This window comes from Dama dama, chromosome 20, assembly GCF_033118175.1.
Source record: "Dama dama isolate Ldn47 chromosome 20, ASM3311817v1, whole genome shotgun sequence".
NCBI lineage: Eukaryota > Metazoa > Chordata > Mammalia > Artiodactyla > Cervidae > Dama > Dama dama.
This window is the reverse complement of record NC_083700.1, coordinates 89,314,184-89,335,882: the sequence shown is the minus strand read 5'-3', so window position 1 is coordinate 89,335,882 and position 21,699 is coordinate 89,314,184. Positions and strand designations below refer to the sequence as shown.

The 21,699-nt window shown below is 40.4% G+C and overlaps 1 protein-coding gene across 1 annotated transcript; it reads left to right on the top strand.

Annotated features, from left to right (window-relative positions):
* Window positions 1-65: 65 nt before the first annotated feature.
* LRRC42 (leucine rich repeat containing 42) lies at window positions 66-20,191 on the top strand. The gene is made up of 8 exons (XM_061121834.1): window positions 66-222; window positions 5,904-6,396; window positions 12,600-12,731; window positions 13,864-13,982; window positions 15,546-15,634; window positions 15,805-15,918; window positions 18,161-18,245; window positions 19,695-20,191. The coding sequence occupies exons 2-8, from the start codon at window positions 5,918-5,920 to the stop codon at window positions 19,967-19,969; spliced, it is 1,293 nt and encodes a 430-aa protein (XP_060977817.1). The 5' UTR covers window positions 66-222; window positions 5,904-5,917; the 3' UTR covers window positions 19,970-20,191.
* Window positions 20,192-21,699: the final 1,508 nt, after the last annotated feature.

Genomic DNA, 21,699 nt, shown 5'->3' with positions numbered 1-21,699 from the left:
GCGCCTCCCCTGCCCAGTCTTTCCCCCCCCCACCCCCGCTGGCCCCGCGGTCTCACGGCGCCAGGTCGCCCCCAGCCCCCTCCTTCCTCCCGCCCACTCTGTGTCCCACCCTCCCTAGCTTTGTGCCGGGGGCGCGGAACCGCTTCCCCGCCTCAGCCGCGCGGCAGGAGGAGGGAGCCGCCACAGAGGAGCTGCCGCTGGCTGCCCCAGACAGGGGCACAGGTAGGTGGCGGCCGCGGGCTGGGCCGCTCAAGGAGCCCGGGGCTGCGAGTGGGGGCGGGTGTGGTTTGAGGGAGGGGTGGGAGGGGGGAGAGGAAGACCGAGAGGGTCGGAGCTGGGGTGTGGTTGGGTGAAAGGTGTGAGGGTGAGGATCTAGGGGTGTCAGAAATGGGTTTAAGGGTGGAGTTGATGCTGGGCTAGGGTATGGGGCTTGTGAGAACTGAGGTTCGTTCGGGGCCCGGGTGGGAAGAGGGAGCAGGATTAGCTTGGGTGCACTTGGGGAGGGTCACGCCTGGGAATTTATAGAGAAATGGAGAATTGCAGTCCTGGGGAGGGGGAGAAGGAATGGGATTTGAGGAGTGCTAGGAGTAAAGGATCTAGGATTGGAATAAGAGAGGGGTGGGGTTGAGGGGGCAGGGGAGAAAAGTTGGGGCTGTGGACTGTGAAGTTGGACATTGTGAGTCGTGAAGGCAGGAGGTGTTGAAGGTTGAGGGCAGAAGACGAAGAAAAAGATGGAGAGTTTGGAGCCCCAGGAGAGGGACTCTCAGAAAATAGGAGGAAGGGAAGACTACGTGATAAAGGACAGAGAAAGAGTTGCAGGGGGGTTAGGGAGGGTGGGGGTGGAATGGTGCGGTGGAAGGAGGGAGAGCCAGGTGAAGGTGTGATTGGATCTGGGCCACCGGGAGCCACATTCAGAAGGATCGTGCAAAGATTGGAAGGGCGTGAGGTTTGAGAGTTGAAGGCCGGGGAGTTGGGAGTGGGTGAAAGGAGAGGATTAGGATTTTTGGTGCGGAGATTGGATTTTGTGTGAGAAGCTCTACAGTTGGCAGGTAGAAAAACTGTCAGATGTCAGGATGTAGGAGAGATTGGCCTCTCCTAAGAGGCAAATAAGGAGTTAGGTATGGGAGAGAAGGCAGGTGAGCAAGTGCAAGTTATAAAACAAAAGAAACGAATTGAAAATTGAGTAATGGTGGTGATCCAGAGCAATAAACCTAAGATTCTTACTTGGTTATTGGTGGTTTGAAAAATGGTGGTGATCCAGAACAATAAACCTAAGATTGTTACTTGGTTATTGGTGGTTTGGAACTAGTTCCCATTCATGTTTTTATGTTAGACATTTGCTTAAGGATACTGCATTTTCAAATAAACCGAGGGTGTCTGCAGCCTTGGGATGAAGGCCATGGAGTGACAGATGTTTTCCTGGTGTGTGGATATGGGTGATTTCTGCCCTGGCAGAGGAAAGAGGGAAAGCCTCAGTGTAGCTATTGTCCTGGCTCAGTTCCCACCAACTCTTTTCTCAGATGTCCACTGTTTTTTTTTTAATCTCTGCCCTCTCTCAGCTCCCCCCTCCCCAGCTTGAGTCAGTGAATACCAGAGGGTTCAAACAGGTGGGTGAGATTAATTTTTAACATTTTTTTTTATCCTTAAAGCTGATGTCATATTTTTATTCTTGAGAGACAGCATCATGCAGTGGAAAGAGCTTGAGCTTTGGAGTGATACAGCTTTGAGATTGAATTCTGGCCCTGCCACTTAGTAGTTCTGTTTCTTAAGTAAGTTACTTTTAGTCTCTGAGCCCTTTTATCTAATAAATGGCAAACCTTACCTCATTGGATTGTTGAGAATTGCCTTTAATATAGTACCTAACAGTGCTTGGCAACTCAGTGGGAGCTATCACACCCACTATTATTATCATCATAGTCTTACTATGGTTTATTATTTCTGAGAGATTGCTACCTTACTTTACCTACTAAAGTTAGGTGTTTTCTTCTTTTTCTTTTCAAATTGCATAACTGTAGGCTCAGGTAACAATTTTAATTGCCTCCTGTAGTCTGCTTCCCTGACTCTCATCTTTCCAGTTCCCTCTACTGGATTGTCAAGGTTCTTGCTTGGTGAACTGACTTCAAGTTCTAAAAAGTCATGTTTAGTTATCACTTATTTTATCTTGCCTCTTATTCAAAGAGGCAGTAGAGAATTGAATTTTTAATGTACTAAGGCTACATTTTATTCATTTGATGAAATGACATGTTCATGGTAACTTTGGCTCATTTGTGGTGACCAAATACTGGAACATGTACTATTGTAATAGTTTTCTATGAGATTTTATAGGTTACAGAACCACCTTTCCAGAGACAGGCTGGAAAACTATCAGAGGCTACCTTGTTATTCTGTTGCTCTAATATGAAATATAGCTAATGCAGACCTTCACTGAACATTGTTATTCTTTCACATACTAATTACTTTAATTTTCCAGTTCGTGTAGGATTTTTGCCATGATATAGAACAGGCTCTGTCTCCTGAGGGACTCCCTTCTAATAGACCACTCTGTGTAATAGCCAGGAACAAGTAGAGCCAAATTATAGAAACTTTGGAATTTTCTTGCCTTTACAGCTCTTAACTTTGAAAGGTTTAAACATTAATATAATTCTTAGGTCATTTTATGGTACCTCACAAACTCTTAGGAAGCTTGCTCCTTGTTGGGAGCAAGATGCACAAATTTAGTAGTAGAAATCAAAGGTCACTGGATTTTCCTGATCATGGTCTGTTTCTCAGGTACCATAGTTGAAGAACAGAGAGCCCTTGGCATTTGATGAGTAATTTAAGTAAAAAAGTAAAGGTAAAATATAGCCAGAACTATGTCTGCTTTGAAAATGATTCATGTGAGACTTCCCTGGCAGTCCAGTGGTTAAGACTTTGGATTCCCAATGCAGGGGTGCAGGTTCAATTCCTGATCAGGAAACTTAGTTTAAAAAAAAAAAAAAAATCCATGAAAGCAGAAGTTGCTGGGATTTTGGGCAGCCTGGGTTAGCATCTTCACTTTGGTCCCCAACCTCATGTGCCCTCTGCTGGATGGAATCAGTTTTCTGGTTTTCACCGGAAGTGGTCCTCCATTCATCCATTTGTCCGTTTTACCCTAGAATCTATGGGCGGCACTATTAGGAGTGATGGCTAGGGGTGCTACATATGAGCAGACCCTGTTTCATTGCCAGGGGGTTTATAGTGTGCTGATTCCTTATGTTAACTTCCATAGAATTTTGTCTTTCCACTTTTAAAATCAGGTCAGTCTTACGTGAGGCTGTGCTTGGTATGTACTTCCAGGTCTACAGGTAGAGAAGGACTATGAATGTTCAAGTCCAAAGAACAAGACCAAAGGGGATCTGCTTTGTCTCCTCATCAGGATTAAACTCTGTGAGATTGAAGGAACCACGTGCTTACTCCTGGAAGAAAAGCTTAGAATAAGTAAAATTATCACCTTAGGAGAGGCACTGAATGCTGGGAAGAGTATGGGTTATGAGAGTTGGCACCGTGACAGGATTTTTTTTTTTTTTCTGTTTTTTAGATTCTTTTTTTCCCCCCTCCCTGGTAGTACCAGTAACAATATACTCCCATAATCCTCTTTGCTTCCACCACCTGCAGAAGGGTCTGGTGAGTTGGGGGAGGAGCCTGCAGCTGTTGCCTGGAAGAGGAGCTGGCTCCTAGCAACAGTATCAGCAGGCCCTGCAGCTCAGAGCCCTAAGTCTGTTCTTTTGAGGTCCCACTCTTCCTCTCATTTGGTTCAGCAAATATCTACTGAGGGCTTACTCAAGCTAGGCATTGTGTTGGCCTGAAAAAAGATGAATCAAACAAGTGCCTTGCCCTCAAAGAGCTCACAACTTTGAAAATACTAGCAAGTGAACAGACAGTACACAGTGCTAAGTGCTATATGGAAAGAGACATTGGTGCTCTGGAAAAACCAGACAGACATGTGCACTAGTGCAGGGATTCGGAAGTTTTCCCAGGAGAGGGATGTGGTTGAGCTAGCTGTTAATGAGAACTAGGAATCAGCTAGGTCAGGGAAGCTGAGAAGGATGTTCCAGCCAAAGGGAGCAGGATGTGCAAAGGCCAGTGGGACGAGAGAACACAGCCAACTTAATCTGGGTAGTATGGCTTGGCCGGAGAGTAGGGCATAAGATGAGCAGGAAAGAATGAGGCTCTTGGGTGTGGCATGGCAGGGCCCTCTTTTCTGGTGTACTTTTACACACATAATTATCCTCTGGAGAAACATGGATCATACTGATGCCTACAACAGGATCACTGTTTGATCTTCCCAGCCTCAGCATTTTTGATCACTGACTTGATTGATTGACACTTTTAAGTGGTTGAATTCAGAGCTACATTCTAGCCCTGCATTAATGAAGACACAGCTGGGTTGGTTCACTCTAAAAGTCAATCAGTCTTTTAGAGATAATAGCAGCTATTTGATCTGTATTACATTAAATTTTACCTACAAATTGTAGCAGTGATAATCATACTCCATTTTATTTAGCATGGCAATTTCTCAAATATTTTTGAAATCTCATGGTTCCTCAGGAAAGCAAATATTTATTCCAATTAGTACTTGGGCATAAAATGTCATCCACATGATTGCATAAATACCCTGCTGTTTTTGATATTTTGCCTTACCTCAGAAGTGCCAGTTAACTGAAGAAATTAAGGAACGAGAGCTAACTATTCTAGCCCTTGAATCTAGCATCTCAGCTTAATAGCTTTTAGTTAGGTCTTGTGATAGAGGCCTTTGTGGATCAAAAAAAAAAAAAACAAAACACCAAAAAAATGTGTTGCTTGTGTTCTCTGTAAAGTTTTGCAAAAGAGTAAACTTTAGTTCCATGACTGTCTACTCAGGGACCATCACATGCCAGAGCACTATGTTAGGGTGAATGAATTAAACATGCTGTCTGCTCTGAAGGAGCTCAAATCAGCAGAACATGCCTAGAAATAAATCAGTAGCAAAAATGCAAGCCAAGTATAATAAAGAAATGTGTGGAAGGTGCCAGGGTAGCAAGGAAGGGAGTTACTAGTTTCTAGCATTTGTTCTGTGTGAAAACATATTTTAAAATACAAATAGTAAATTCTACATATTACTATTAATATTTGTAACTTGCAAGTCAATAAAAATTTTAGAATTTTGATAGATGCATAACATTCCATGGTGTGGATATAGGATGTACATAAATGTGTATTTATGTAATAACACCCTTGTTGGACCCTGGGATTATTTTCAGTTGTTTTGCTAATGTCAGCTGTGCTACCATGACTTGCCTTGCCAGGGACTGTCTTCCACTTCTATGATAACTCTCTTAGAGTGAATTTTATTTATTTATTTACTTATTTATTTTTGGCTGTGCTGGGTCTTCGTTGCTAAGTGGACTTTTCTCTAGTTGTGGTGAGCTGGGGCTACTCTCTTGTTGTGGTGCTCAGGCTTCTCACCATGGTGGCTTCTTCTGTTGAGAAGCACGGACTGTAGGATATGCGGGCTCAGTAGTTGGAGTACATGGGTTAGTTGCCCTGAGGCATGTGGAATCTTCCTAGACCAGGGATTGAAACCATGCCCCCTGCATAGGCAGGCAGTTTCTTAACCACTGAACCACCAGGGAAACCCTAGAGTGAATTTTAGAAATGAGATTTGAGCTGGTTTTTGAAAGATGAATAGGCGTTCACCAGACAGACAAGAAAAGGGGAAGAGTAGGAATGGGCATTCCAGGTCAAGGTATGCCAGGGTTCACAGGCAACTGGTAAGCTTTGATTCCCCAAAGCAGCCAGAGGGCCTGCCTGGTAGGCTCATAAAGCTCTGGGCACAGCATGGTGAAGTTACATTTTACAAATGGCATTTTAATTGGGTTTTCTTCCCTTGTACCTTGCTTTCACAGTCACAACCAAGGCAATGTCTTACTACCTCAACTCAGAAAACCATCTGGACTCAGGGCCCATCTACGTGCGAGAAAATGGGCAACTGCACATGGTCAATCTGGCATTGGATGATGTTAGGAGTAACATTATCCAGAAGAAGCCAAGGCCTTTCAGACTGTTTCCCAAAGGCTTTTCTGTGGAGCTTTGCATGAACAGGGAAGATGACACTGCACAGAAAGAGAAGACTGATCATTTCATCTTCACATACACCCGGGAGGGAAATCTTCGGTACTCTGCAAAATCCCTCTTCAGCCTTGTCCTGGGCTTCATCTCTGACAATGTTGACCACATTGATTCCCTTATCGGCTTTCCTGAGCAGATTGCTGAAAAGCTGTTCTCTGCTGCTGAAGCCAGACAGAAATTTACAGAGCCCGGTGCGGGGCTGAGGGCTTTACAGAAATTCACTGAGGCCTATGGAAGTCTGGTGCTTTGCTCCTTGTGTTTGCGAAACAGGTGGGTGTTCTGATTATGATAGTGAGTATTTTATTGGGTGTGTCAATTCTGTCAGGTTCTGGGACTTAGTGGGCTTGGGGGGTTCCCCCATCAAACAGCACTTGAATTTAGAACTTTCAAACACGAAATGGTAGGCCATTTTGAGAAAAATCATTGTCTTTCTCCCTTCCCTCACCCTCCCAGACAACACTTAGCTTTATTTTGTTTTTTGTTTTTGTTAGTGTTTTTGTTTTTTAATTTATTTATTTTGAAAACACTTGATAAGGATTAGTTGATTGCCACAGTTCTTTCATTAGATAGAAAATACTCATCTACAAGCTTTTCTAGTAGGAGAAAATAGGAAAGACAAGATGTGATCTGTCAAATATCTCTTGGTATACTCTTCGGGGATGTGAAGATTAGTACCCAGAGTTCTCATCTCCATTCCAGTTTTCAGACCACTGGATATTGAACATTAGCTAAAAAGCAGCTTTCAAAGAAGAGGTGATTAAAATTTCAAGTGTCTTAAAGTTTGGAAGTTTTCAGTAAGGTCCCAACACAAGAACCACTGTCTATTTTTTAACAGAGCATATGCTTTCTCTTAATGATTGCCTTTGCTCATATACTTCTATTGACTTATTTAAATTTTTTACACCACTATCATGAAAAATAGCTTTCAAGGCATCTACTAATTAAAAAGAAAAACTTGAAAAAAATTACACAGAAAAGGACTTAAACACAAACACAAAAGGGTATAAAGTGAAACATAAGCCTTCCTCCCATCTCTCTCCTTTGCTCTTTCCCAGAGACAACTACTGTTACCAGTTTTCTTTACATAATTCCAGAAATACTCTGTACATACCCATGCATGTATAGCTCGCCTCTTCGTTTTACAAACGCAACACAGTGCTCACACTCTTAATCACTTTGCTCTTTCACATATTTTCAAAATTATTTGCCATCAATATGTGTAGATTTTTAAAATAGCTGTATAGTATACCATTATATGAATTTTTGTCATTCAAAATGTGAAAGGCAGCTTACTATTAAGATGCACAATCAATATGACCATTAAAACAAGGCTAACCAAAAGCGATCAATGCACAGACATAGAGGAAACAATAAAATGGGAAAGACTAGAGATCTCTTCAAGAAAATTAGAGATATCAAGGGAATATTTCATGCAAAGATGGGCTCAATAAAGGACAGAAGTGGTATGGACCTAACAGAAGCAGAAGATATTAAGAAGAGGTGGCAAGAATACACAGAAGAACTGTACAAAAAAGATCGTCACGACCCAGATAATCATAATGGTGTGATCACTCACCTAGAGCCAGACATCCAGGAATGTGAAGTCAAATGGGCCTTAGGAAGCATCACTATAAACAAAGCTAGTGGAGGTCATGGAATCCAGTTGAGCTATTTCAAATCCTAAAAGATGATGCTGTGAAAGTGCTGTTCTCAATATGTCAGCAAATTTGGAAAACTCCAGCAGTGGCCACAGGACTGGAAAAGGTCAGTTTTCATTCCAGTCCCAAAGAAAGGCAATGCCAAAGTATGCTCAAACTACCACACAGTTGCACTCATCTCACACGCTAGTAAAGTAATCCTCAAAATTCTCCAAGCCAGGCTTCAGCAATACATGAACCGTGAACTTCCAGATGTTCAACCTGGTTTTAGAAAAGGCAGAGGAACCAGAGATCAGATTGCCAACATTCTGGATCATTATCAGAAAAGCAAGAGAGTTCCAGAAAAACATCTATTTCTGTTTTATTAACTATGCCAAAGCCTTTGACTGTGTGGATCACAATAAACTGTGGGAAATTCTGAAAGAGGTGGGAATACCAGACCACCTGACCTGCCTCTTGAGAAACCTGTATGCAGGTCAGGAAGCAACAGTTAGAACTGGACATGGAACCATAGACTGGTTCCAAATAGGAAAAGGAGTACATCGAGGCTGTATATTGTCACCCTGCTTATTTAACTTATATGCAGAGTACATCATGAGAAACACTGGGCTGGAAGAAGCACAAGCTGGAATCAAGTTTGCTAGGGGAAATAGCAATAGCCTCAGATATGTGGATAACACCATCCTTATGGCAGAAAGTGAAGAAGAACTAAAGAGCCTCTTGATGAAAGTCAAAGAGGAGAGTGAAAAAGTTGGCTTAAAGCTCAACATTTAGAAAACTAAGATTTGGCATCTAGTCCCATCACTTCATGGCAAATAGATGGGGAAACAGTGGCTGACTTTATTTTTGGGGGGGCTCCAAAATCACTGTGAATGGTGACTGCAGCCATGAAATTAAAAGACACTTGCTCCTTGGAAGGAAAGTTATGATCAACCTAGACAGCATATTAAAAAGCAGAGATACTACTTTGTCCACAGAGGTCCTTCTAGTCAAGGCTATGGTTTTCCCAGTGGTCATGTATGGATGTGAGAGTTGGACTATAAAGAAAGCTGAGTACTGAAGAATCGATGCTTTTGAACTGTGGTGTTGGAGAAGGCTCTTGAGAGTCCCTTGGACTGCAAGGAGATCCAACCAGTCCATCCTAAAGGAGATCAGTCCTGGGTGTTCATTGGAAGGACTGATGTTGAAGCTGAGACTCCAGTACTTTGGCCACCTGATGCTGGGAAAGATTGAGGGCAGGAGGAGAAGGGGACGACAGAGGATGAGATGGTTGGATGGCATCACCAACTCAATGGACATGAGTTTGAGTGAACTCCAGGAGTTGGTGATGGACAGGGAGGCCTGGCGTGCTGTGGTTCGTGGGGTAGCAAAGAGTTGGACACAGCTGAGCGGCTGAACTGAACCAAAAGGCATATGATAAAAAGAAGGGAGAAAGTACGTTTTACTCCTTCATTTTTTATTCCAAGTTATTTATGTTCATTGTGGAAAAATTAGAACAATGAAAAATAGTTATGATACAAACATTGCTTTAAAATTATTTTATAAAGGCAAATACATACTGTTTGAGAAACATAAAACTTTTAAAGTTTATAATTCCATCATTCATGGTGGTGGTGGTTTAGTTGCTAAGTCATGTCAGACTCTTTGCATTCCAATGGGGCTGTAGCTTGCCAGGCTTCTCCCTCCGTGGAATTTCCCAGGCAAGAATACTGGAGATCATTCATGGTAATTATTTTCAAATAATGTATCTTTGTCCATTTGTGAATATACTGTATAACTTGTATTTTGCTTTTTCCTCCATTTACCATTATAGCTTAGGTATTCCTCACAATGGGGAAAATGCTTTTTATCCCATGTGATGTTTGCATACTGTTCCACTGGTCAAATTGGATGAGAATAGCACTTTCATTCACATTTAATGAGCACATAATGTAGCATTTCTGGAAAGCAACTTGGCAGTATGTAGCAGAAGCCTTAAAAATACCTGTATCCTTTGTTTGACTCAGCAATTCCATTTATTAAGAGTTTGTTCTAATTTCTAATGTGATAATCAAATATCAGAACAAATACTTTACATAAGGATGTTCAATGTAGTACTAGTTGTAATAGTGACAACCTGGAAGCCAAATATCCAACTAGAGGGAATTAAGTAATCGTGTAACTGTTAAGATAATATCCAAAGATCATTTAAAATGATGTGGTAAAATGTTCCTTATATAACAAATTAAAAAGAATAGTTAAAATTACATATATGATCCCAATTTTGTTTGTGAAAAAAATAGAAAATTTTATATGCATTGCATATATAGGGGGAAAAAGAGGGAAGCTCACTGAAATGTAATTTAGATAATGAAATTGAAATTGGAATTAATTTTCCTTATAATTTTCTAGATTTTAGTTTTCAGGGAATGTTTTCCTTATAATCAGAAAAATATAAGAAGCATTTTTAATACTCTCTTGACTCATTTTATTTCAACAATTCTGAATAAGAAATAAGACAGTGCTGTCTTATCCAAATATAAGGGTAGGATTTTCAGTTGTGATTGAAAATTTCCCTTCTCCTTTTGAATCCCTGAAGGGAAATAGAAAGAGGGCAGGAGATTTGGGTTTGCATTTGCAATTCCCAGCTGAAGCTGCAGCAACAAAGGTTTTACCAGCATTGAAAAATAAGATAATTGGTTAAGTGCAGGCACTTGCTGTTTGGGGTTGGGTCACAAAGCTGCCTGCCAAAAGGAGAAAACTGTCTATATGTTTCAACCTATAAAACCATCTCTTCCCTCTGATTTTTAATCCCACTGATGGTCACAGGAGGCAAGTATGTTTTCCTTATAATATCACCCTTTGTAACTGAAGTAATTTTAATAGCTACCATTTAATGGGGCCTACCAGGTGCCTCAGTGATAAAGAATATGCCTGCCAGTGCAGGAGACACAGGCGACTCGGGCTCAACCTAGGTAGGGAAGACCCCCCTGGAGGTAGAAATGGCATCGCACTCCAGTATCACTGCCTGGGAAATCCCCTGGACAGAGAAGCTTGGCAGGCTACAGTGCATAGCCTCACAAAGAGTCGGACGTGACTGAGTACAAGCACACACACCATTTAATGAGGGCCTGTAAGATGCCGTTTACTTTTGAAACTTTTTTTTTCTAATTTTCTTAATAATCCTTAAAGAAAATAATCATCAGCTCCGTTTTCTAGCTGGAGAAATTGAGACTTGCAGAGGTTAAGTAACTTTCTTAGAATCATACAAGTAATTAGCCTTGCTAAAATCCAGACTCAGGTAGGTCTGACACTAAACTGTGCTCTTTCTGTTGCTTCTCCACTACATTCTTCTGAACTTTTTAAAGGGAAAGTTGGACGATTAATTTTCAGCAAAACCCTAGAGCTTCATTTATGTCCTCGATAAGCATCTAGTAGTGTCTGTGGCTTTGTACAATTTGTTTCGTTTCTTAGTCTTGATTTTTGTAATGTTTGTGAATCATGTTCTACATCATTTTGTCCTTCCCAGATAACCCGTGTCTCACAATTACTAAAAATCTTTTAGTTAATTGATCAAAGGATGTGTGTTTTCCTTTCTCTAATTGCCATTAATCCCCCAAATCCCCATTAACCCACTTCAACTCTGTGATTGGAAGATGGAAAACAGAAGCTTTATTTACAGTGTAATTAAAATATGTCTAAGTAAATAAGGCTCATTTGTGTACCCAGCTGAGCTTGGTCACCAGGCAGCTTAGAGGGGGTATCAATGCCCCTGGCCATCTGTACCCAGCAGTCAGGCCAGTGATCAGCTTCAATGTATCTTATTCTGATTGGAAGTAGGCAGAAAAGAGATCTGACACCCTTCTTGTCCTTGGATTATTCAGTGCTCTTTTTGGTAATTATGATCCTGGTGACAGAAGAGAAATGTGAACACTTTTAAATATTAGCCCACTGATCCTAGTGAACCATCTCACTATGAAAACTTCTAGACATCTATGAGGAAAATGGATGAGAAAGGCATGCTCTTGCCACAGGCATTTCCCTTTCCCTGTTTTTTTTTTTAGGCTCCTCTCCTGTTTCCTGTCACTTCTAATCCCTTTTCATTTTTTCTTGCTGACCTCATATGAAATAGATGGACAACTAGAAAGCAGGGTGGAGACCACAGCAGTGTCTTTTTAATCTTCTCTTCCTCTGCAGAGGCCTTCTGATACTCCACGATAGCAGTCTGGCCTGGTGCCCAGTGTAATTAAAGTGTTCATGCTCACAGGTTTGTCTTAATAACCATCTAGTTTGGAATGAGTTCTTGTCATAGTCATGCTGCACATAACTTTGGAGTAAAGTTAGCAGGCTAACCGTGGCACTGGGAAGTGGGCAGCTACTCAAACAAGTAAAGAAGATAAAACCTGATGTGACAAATAAATCTTTGATGTGGTATGTTGTTGGGCACGTACAGGTTAGAACCCAGAATTCTTGGCCTGTTCCAGTTTTCAAAGCACTAGATATTTAGCATTAAGTAAAAAGCAACTTTAAAAGAATGAGTGGTTAAAATTATGAGTATCCTAAAGTTTGGAAATTCTCTGAAAAAGTCCCAACACTGACCCCAAGGTCTGACTTCTAACAAAGCAGATATTTTCTCTTGTGTCTTGGCCTTTGCTTGTATGTGTTTATGCATTTATTTAAAGTTTTTATAACCTGTGCCTACATAGTAATCAGTAAAGTCTGCTTATTATGTAGTATCTTGTCCTGATGGAATGTTGATGTATTACAAAGCCACACATGGTGATGTTTTAAAAGAAGGAAAAGAAAAGCTGTATGATTGCTGTCCATGCCCGACAGATACCTGGTGATTTCAGAAAAGCTTGAGGAGATTAAGTCTTTCCGGGAGCTGACCTGTCTGGATCTTTCCTGTTGCAAGCTTGGAGATGAGCATGAACTTCTAGAACATCTCACCAATGAGGCCCTGTCTAGGTATTGACCCTCCACCATTTGTAAATGAATTGTTTTTTAAAGGTTGATCCAGTGGGAAGGATGTTAATTACTTCTCAGTCCTGTGTTTATTTGCTAACTTTTTTTTCTAAAACAGTTTCAGTCTCCATTTACTTGGTACAAGCAGTGTTGATTGGACAACTCAGGAAAGTCAGTCAGTAGGTTCATTTATCTAAATAAAATTTATTTCGACATAATAGTACTTGACACTACCTGGGTTGAAAAATGATTTTGCCCTGATTTATTTTAGCAAGAGATGAGAAGTTACATAATTTTTGCAGTCATTATCATTTTCTATTTTAACTGTCATTGAACTGTAAATCATTTAAAAAGTGAACTATTAAAAGACAGCCATAGAAATTCTTTTCAAGAACCATAATTTAAAGAAATCACCCAGTTCACACCCTTCATAAATAGTCTGACTGATCTTGGTCTGGCTTGCAGAGAGAAGGTTAGATGGATTCCTTTATGGTTTCATAAATACCTAGAAGGACAAAAGCACTAAAAACCTGAGTCTAATCTTTTCCCTCAGGCCTGCCTAGGAAGTGAGACCGGCATACTGCCTTGTAGAAAGGTATTTTTACATGAGATTGATAAAAGTTCGGATCTCTTGCATGTGGGACAGTGGAGCACATTAATACACCAGGTACAGTTTAGCTGAATGGATTGCCTTATGGCTGTACCTTATAAATCCATTCTGAAAATTGAATTTATAAAATATTAGAATGAAATAATTGTGCTTTATATGGAGAATTCTCATAGGAGTTCTTTAGTAGACTGTCCCAACATTTAAAATGTTTTTGACACAACATGTGTCAAGAATGCAGTTTTTGTGTGAAGCAAGTGTATTTACCTTCTTAATAAAAGTCCCTGCTTACCTCATTCCTCCATATACCTTTAGTGCCCTCTACCATCTGAGGCTAGTACTACATGCTTCTTTGGTCTCAAGTTAACCCTCACATAGTAACTGAAGTAGCATCAAAGGATCTTTAATTCTGTTAAATGCATTAAGTGTGAAATAGCAAGGGTTGGAAGATACATTTTTAAATGAAGTTTATATTTTGATTTTCTCAAATGCTTTTTAAGTAATTTACTCATGGACTTTGTTTCCTAGTGTAACCCAACTCCGCCTGAAGGATAATTGTTTATCTGATGCTGGGGTGCGGAAAATGACAGCACCAGTCCGAGTGATGAAGAGGGGCCTTGAAAATCTGTCGTTACTAGATTTATCTTGTAAGTTCTGTTAGCAGTTATAGTTGATTAATATTGGAAGAATGGACTTAGAAATCATGTAGCTTTTCCCCTTTGTCTGAGAGGTGATAAAATTGAGGGATGATTCTTAGGTGCCCCAGCAAGTTAGTGGCAGAGCACGACTAAAGCTGGAGACTGTTATCTCCTGGCCAGATACCTTTCCTGCCGTGGTACCACTCTGTAGGGTAGTAAAAGCCCTAATGAATTCACTGATGCAGCTTATTCTCTGCAGAGAGGTCATATTCACTGTATATTCACAGCATAGAGGACATTTGGCTCATCTTTACTTATCTTTGAGTTGCTAATTGATAGTGTCTGTCAGCTAGGTCATTTTTTATCAATAATTGCTTGGTGAAAATCTGGATAAATTGACAGTTTTGATACTTACTCAAGATTAACCAGATACTGATCCTGGTAGTAGAAAGATTATAAGATCAGTTATGATTTAACTGAGCATGTATTGAATATGTGGCAGGATGGTTGGTGTCAAGAGTAGAGAGAGCAGGCCTTTAAAGTCAGAGGACACTCCTTGCTCTGCTACTGTGTGCCCTTGGGCAGGTTATTTAAACTCTGAGCCTTGGTTTTGGCTTCTGTAAGATGAAAATAATAACGCCCTCCCTTCCTCCCCAGGAAGTGTATTCATTTAGCAGATTTTTTTTTTTTTGAGTGTCTGCAATGTGCCAGCACTGTGCTCAAGCTCTTGAGGACCCAGTGCTAAATGCAGTACTCTATGATATGAGAAGATGCCATGTAAGAAAGGATTTATTTTTTAAAAAATGCAGGGCTTCCCTGGTGGCTCAGTAGTAAAGAATCCACCTGCCAATGTAGGAGATACAGGTTTGTGAGATTTCACATAACACTGAGCATCTAAGCCCATGTGCCACAATTCTTGAGCCTGTGCTCTGGAGCCCGATGGCCACAACTACTGAGCCCGTGTACCACAGCTGCTGAAGCCTGCATGCCCTAGAACCTGGGCTCCACAGCAAGAGAAGCCACCGCATTGAGCAGCCCGCACACTGCGACTATAGAGTAGCCCACCTTGCCACAACTGGAGGAAAACCCGTGCCGCAGCAAAGACCCAGCACAGCCAAAAATAAATAAATAATAATTTTTTTTATTAATGCAGGTTAGTAAGACAGTGATAGTCTTTGTGTCTAAATATCCTTGAAAATCTTATTAAAATATTTTACTTTGGAGGTGAAATGTCTATGAACAAAGTCTAATATACCTGTTTAATATTCATGTTTAGGATATGCTGTTTTCATGTGGTTCCAAATTAAACCCTTTGTAGTAGCTATCTGGTTCATTAATTTCTCTGCTAACCCCTAATTCCTAGGAAGTTTAGAGCTATAAAAGATCTTAAGGATCATCTCGTGTGGCTCTTCATAGGAAAGATAGATTCCCATATTTAATTTACTCTGAAAAGTTTGTTCTCTCAATATTTTATATTTTATCATTGTTTGGCCTTTTTTCTTGAGCTTATTGTTGGCATTTTAACAATTCTTATAACTGTAACAGAATGTTACTTTTGTTTTTGGCATCTAGGTAACCCTGAGATAACAGATGCAGGAATTGGATACCTCTTTTCTTTTAGAAAACTCAACTGCTTAGATATCTCTGGGACGGGACTCAAGGTAGGATTTCTGTTCCCTTCTCTTACTTTCACAAACATACAGTTTGATATTTTGCTTCTGCCAATCGACATTTAGAAAGGGCTGGTATCTATGATAGTGTTTATTTCCTACTGAGAGCAAGTTAAGTGTTGACCATGTGTATGCATTCATGTTCTGTTTTTCCTTACTAGGACATCAAAGCTGTCAAACACAAGCTTCAGACCCACATCGGCCTCGTTCACTCCAAAGTGCCTTTGAAAGAATTTGATCACAGTAACTGCAAGACGGAGGGCTGGGCTGATCAGGTAAGGCAGATTTTTCTCCCCTACAGTTAATATGGCTTAATAAATTCCAAGTGTCGTATTCAACACTCGAATAGATGCTAATCCTTTTGGTATTCTTTGGCTGAACTGTCATCTTCAGTCAGACTCGAGACACTGATGATTTATAACTAACCCAGTTACTGGAGAAAAGTTGTTAGATGCTAGTCCGTACATCTCATGCTCTGGTCACTAGACTGTACTTCATCCTTATTGGACCTAGAAGAAAATGCCTTCTTATAAAGTGACTCAGAAAATAAATGAATTCTTGCTTGCTATGCAAAAAAAACAGTATGATCCCACTTCAGAAGGAGAGATTCTCTTAGCTGTGTGTGTACCAGAAAAAGAGAACAAGTTACACTGATAAAAATTCAAGTCTAACTCTTTCCCATTTAGGGGGCAAATTTCTTAACTCTCCTTAGTAAGGAAATGTCTTTTTTTTTTTTTTTTTTAATCCTTAGCACTCCCATTCTCTTTCTTTCTTTCTTGTTTAAGTTTAAAAATTGTATTTTATGTACAGAGAGCTAGCATTGTTTCTGGGAAGGTAGAGGTCTTAGATGACCCATTCAGGGAAGTTCACTTAGTGTAACTTATTGAAGCCGATACCCTTCATGTACTGGTGGAAACACTGGTGGCACGTATTGAGGCCATATTTTCAGATCAGACCATGCTAGTTTGAGCAGACGGAGCCCTCCCATTTCCAGCTTCTTCACTAAACTTTCCTTTGATGCTATCTTGTCGTCTTGATGGTCTTCCTCAAGTTGGTAAAGTACAGACTCAAGTAGGCACTCAGAAGGTAACCAAGTAGAGCACCAGTGGATGCCAGCTTGCCTGTGGTTGGTGCCTGTTTCCTTCAGATACTTTAAACCAGTGTTGATTGGAGGAGGCCTGGAGGACCCACTGAGCTTTTTGTTCTGGATCCTTCCTTGGCTGCACTCTGTAATGCATGGTGGTGGACCTTTCCAGCCACCTCATGATAGCATCACTTCCTTATAGGTAAGCAAGAAGGAGTTCTGATGAGTCAGTGTTTCAGGATTACCTTGAGGTTTGTCCAGAAAATGCATGCTGAAATCATTACACGTGTCCATTGTCAGACTAAGTTTGTAGTGCTGAAAGAGTCCTGGATACATCCAGTGAACTTGGGGCAGTTATGGAATGGTCATATAAAGGCTTGGAGTGGTTTGGTTATGGTAGCAGGTAACGTTGTGGAAAGAGCATAGGCTGTAGATTCAGAGACCTGAGTTTGGGGTCCTGGCTCGGCAACCCAATCGGTATACAACTTAAGGCAGCTTTGGGTCTCTGTTTATTCATCTCTAAAATGGAGAAACCAGGACCTCTCTTGGAGAGCTAAGGATGAAATAAAATAGCTAGCAGCTTGGACTGAAAGTAAGTTGAGGCTCCACACAGCTTCGCACCATGCAGCCTCAGCTAGGCCCCTAGGACATGGCAGCGGTGCTTTATCTATCTTCTGTTGATCTCTTATTGAAACTGTTTCAGGCTGACTCCATTCTCCTGCCTCATCCTCAGCAGGTGACACAGAAAAATGAGGCCATCTAACAGGAGTCCCTTTACTTCCCCATGTCTGTCTCAAAATTTCTCCATTAAATCACTTGCCAAGGGTCCCCTGGCTAGTAAATGGTAGAGCTAATTCTGGAACTGATTTCCTAAACTATGTGTTGTGCTGTTTCGGTGTCTTGCAAATGTTTGTCTGTCTTTATGATCATTTCATTGCATACCATAATGAGAAGTGTGAAATTTAAAGTTCTTGTTACTTATGGTATATGTGAAATATTAATAATTGTTGACTTTTCTTTATTTATGTGTAGTTTCTACTAAGCCAGATTTTCAAAAGAATTTGTAGTAACTTATAATAAAAATATTGATACATTTGTAGCAGTTTTAAAAAATGGAAACTGATCATGAAGTATCCTGAGAGTATGGAAATGCGGTTATTTTACACATGTACAAGAGTTTGAATTACAGTTGATAGAGTCTAAGGTGTGAAAATGGGCCTAGGAATGTGTGAAAAGTATTATAACTAAGGTTTCAAATTTTAGTAAAGTACATGCAGTTTATTTGTAGATTGGAATAGAGACTCATCGTAGTCTGAAGCAAGATTACCACAGGGGGGTTGGTTTATGGAAAGAGGGGTTGAGAACAAGGAAGGCTTGAGATTAAAAACTCGAGATATTGTTTGGATTCACATCTTTCCAATATATTTTATTAGATTGTTCTGCAATGGGAGCGTGTGACTTTGGAAGCTATGAAGCCGCAAGAAACCTTGGAGTCTCGAACAGCAGCTCACCACTTTTGTGAGAAATTCCCTTTCCTTTGGAGTGTTTTGTCCTTAGATTATTTGGGCACTTAGCTCGTCTTCACTCAGTGGGAAAATTAATTACGATAGCATTGACTTAATTAGATCGCCAAGATTTATACTCTGTCAATATAGCTTATAGTGTAAGTTCACACTTAGCTTTGAGCACCAGCATCAGGAAAATAACTTATTAAGCGTATGTATGTATGTACATATCCTATCTTGTTCCAGAAGAGATTTTCAGTGATACAAAAATAGAATACAGAACATTAAAAAGGAATTAAAGTGTAGCCAAAAGGAGAAGCAACTCAAGTGTCCATTGACAGATGACTGGATAAACAAAATGTAGTATTTACATACAATGGAATATCATTCAGCCTTAAGGAGGAAGGAAATTGTAACACTTGCTATAACATGGGTGAAATTTATAGGGACATCCTGCTAAGTAAATACACCCCTCACAGAAGACAAATGTTGGAACTTCCCTGGTGGTCCAGTGGTTAAAAATCTGCACTTCCAGTGCAGCCAGCACAATTTGATCCCTGGTCAGGGAACTGAGATCTCACATGCTGCATGCTGTGGCCAAAAAAATAAAAAGGACAGATGTTGTGTGAGTCTTACGAGGTTCCTAGAGTAGTCAAGTTCATAGTGACAGAAAATGGAATAATGGTTGCTGGGACTGAGGTGAGGGGTGGTAGGGAATTACTGTTTAGTAGGTACCAAGTTTCAGTTTTGCCAAGCTGAAAAAGTTCTGTAGATGGATGGTGGTGATGTTTATACAGCAATGTGAATGTACTTTGTGCCACAGAACTGTACACTCAAAGATGATTAAAATGCTAAATTTATATTATGTGTATTTTACCATAATTTTTTCTGAAAGGAGTTAAAGGATAAAATTGAAGTGAAGAGAGAATAAAAGTAGAAAAATAAGAAAAAATTATTCTGTGCCAAAAGATATAGAATAAAGGTGTATCATTTGCTAGAATTGTGCTACAAACTTGGCTGTCTTAGAAGACAGAGTCAAGTCCAGATTCTGAGTAGTAATAGCTGACACTTTTTGAGCTTTCACTGTTGTACCAAGCATTGTCCTAAGCGCCATATATTACTTCTTATAGCTTCATATCACCCTTATGAAGTAGTTTTTATATCCCTATCTGAGAAAACTGAATCTTAGACAAGTTGCTTGCCCATGATCGTTTATCCAAGAAGTGGCAGATCTCAGATTTGACTGTAAATCTTTGATACTCTCTGTGAGTACATACCTTCAACCTGTGCTGGTGCGTATGCTGTAAATTACTTTATAAGGCACACAAAAGGGGGGGAAATGAATCCAAACTCACCCTGTTTGGGCCTCTTGTCACTTCCATAGGATCATTTTTCTGGGCTTGGCCAGGCATTAGCAGCCAGCATAGTAAGCTCATCACCTTTCCCTCTGTCATCCTTACAGATGGGAAGAGGGCTCGAACAGAAGCCTTAGGGAAGTATCCCCTGACAGAGGCCCACATGAACTCTTCCGAGAAGCTCCAATTCTATAAAGAGAAGGCCGCAGACTGCCATGGGCCACTGTTGAAACACGAAGCCCTCTCAAGCCAGGAGTCAAAGAAGAGCAAGAAGAGAGCTTTCGAGGAGCCAGAGAAGGAACAGAGCAGCTCTTCACAGTCTTCAAAGCAGAAATATGTGTGTCTTGCTGTTGAAGACTGGGACTTGTTAAATTCGTATTGATTGGCAAATACAAGTTGACCTTCTCCCCCTCCAGTGCTAATGTATGAGGAAGGGGGGCTGATAATGTTTTCCTTTTTGTTTGAATTTACCTATGGCATTAGCATAGTAAGCGGATATTTCTACTTTTGTGGTGGGGGAGGGGAATGCTATGGAAGTCTGTAATAATTTCTAATGTATATTTTCAATACATAGTAATTTTTTCAAATAAACGTTTTTGCTGTCCTTAGGGTCTCCTTGTGAAATATACACTGGAGCCACAAGAAGTAACACTTTGGTTTGGGATGGAAGGCCATGTGAACTAAGGCAGCTTAGTGTCATTTGTTACTACTCTAGTTTGGCCCAGCCAGTAGGATATACATATAAATATGTATATGAATGGCTGCCACTATTGAAGGCCTCCTATGTGCCGTGCCCCAGCCTGACAACAACAGTAAGTTGTTGAAGGTAGATATTAACCCTAAATTAGATAGTTATGAAAACTCAACCTCAAGTTAAATAAATGAGTTGTTGAAGGTCCAGAGCTTTAAAGAACTTGAATTTATATTCTATCTTGTCCAGCTCTATGGTCCATTTATTACATTGCCTTCTTAAATAAGAGTTACCATTCATTAAAATCTCAACTATTAAAAGTCTATTAAGTAAACCAAGAATCTTCACAGTAGTCCTGGCAAGTAAGGGTTATCACCTCCATTTGACAGGTGAAGAACCTGAGACCCATGACTCCTTAAACCAGTATTTCTCAAGCTTTATTGTACATGCAGATTACCTGGGGATCTTTTTAAACTATAGATTCTGATTCAGTAGATCTGGAGTTAGACTTGACAGTCAACATTTCTAACAGATTTCCAGATGATGCTAAGGCTTCTAATTTGTGGGCTACACATGGAGTAACAAGGCTCTAGACCTTCACTGTCCAATACAGTGGCCTCTGCTCACATGTGACCCTTGACCACTTGAATTGCAGATAGTCCAAATTGAAGTGAGCTGTAAAATGCATTCTGGATATCAGAATCAGAGCCTAAAAGTATGAATGAAAAACATCTCCACTTTTCAGTATTGATTATATGTTAAAATGGTAAGTTTTCTAATGTGGCTACTAGAAAATTTACATGACTTGCTTTTATGATTTGCATTGTATTTCTGTTGGACAGTATGGTATCCTCCATACCCTATTCCATCCATAAAAGGTGAGCTTAAAGCAAGACCTGCTGGCTCGTAAAAGGAAGGGAGAGAATACCTTAAGGAATCAGGAACTTGGTGTAACAGATTTGACATCTCGAAATACTCTGGAGTTGAACCAGGATTTTAATAAAATTAGATCTTGGATCTGACATGTGTTCTATTTGCTATTCAGAGCAAGGCAAGGTGCTCCCATTGTAAATGTGGCTGCCTATTGCCCAGGGTCATATCAAAAGCTCTGATTTCTGAAATTTATCCCGTGAAAAAGCAGATTCAGTGCAGATTTTTTGTTGTTGTGGAGGTAGAGTTGAGCTTTAATGTATCACGGGTGAACGGTAGCACACCTTGCCAGATTCCCAGTGCAAACAACTAGCCTTATTTGCCAAACTTAGCATGTATTGTTAGTCAAACATGAATCTAATTTGATCACCGCCCACCATCACCAGGCTACTGTTGCTGTGGTGTAATGTTACAGCACAAAGTGGCATCTGATTACTCGTCAAACATCCCACCTATTCTGATCATTTTGGAGGGCAAATCTTTAAAAGCAA

Excerpts from the sequence above, each read along its gene's own strand:
- LRRC42 (XM_061121834.1), top strand. The coding sequence starts at position 5,918 with ATGTCTTACTACCTCAACTCAGAAAACCATCTGGACTCAGGGCCCATC. Across the intron at positions 6,397-12,599 it reads TCCTTGTGTTTGCGAAACAG|ATACCTGGTGATTTCAGAAA; the intron begins GTGGGTGTTCTG and ends CATGCCCGACAG. Across the intron at positions 12,732-13,863 it reads ACCAATGAGGCCCTGTCTAG|TGTAACCCAACTCCGCCTGA; the intron begins GTATTGACCCTC and ends TTTGTTTCCTAG.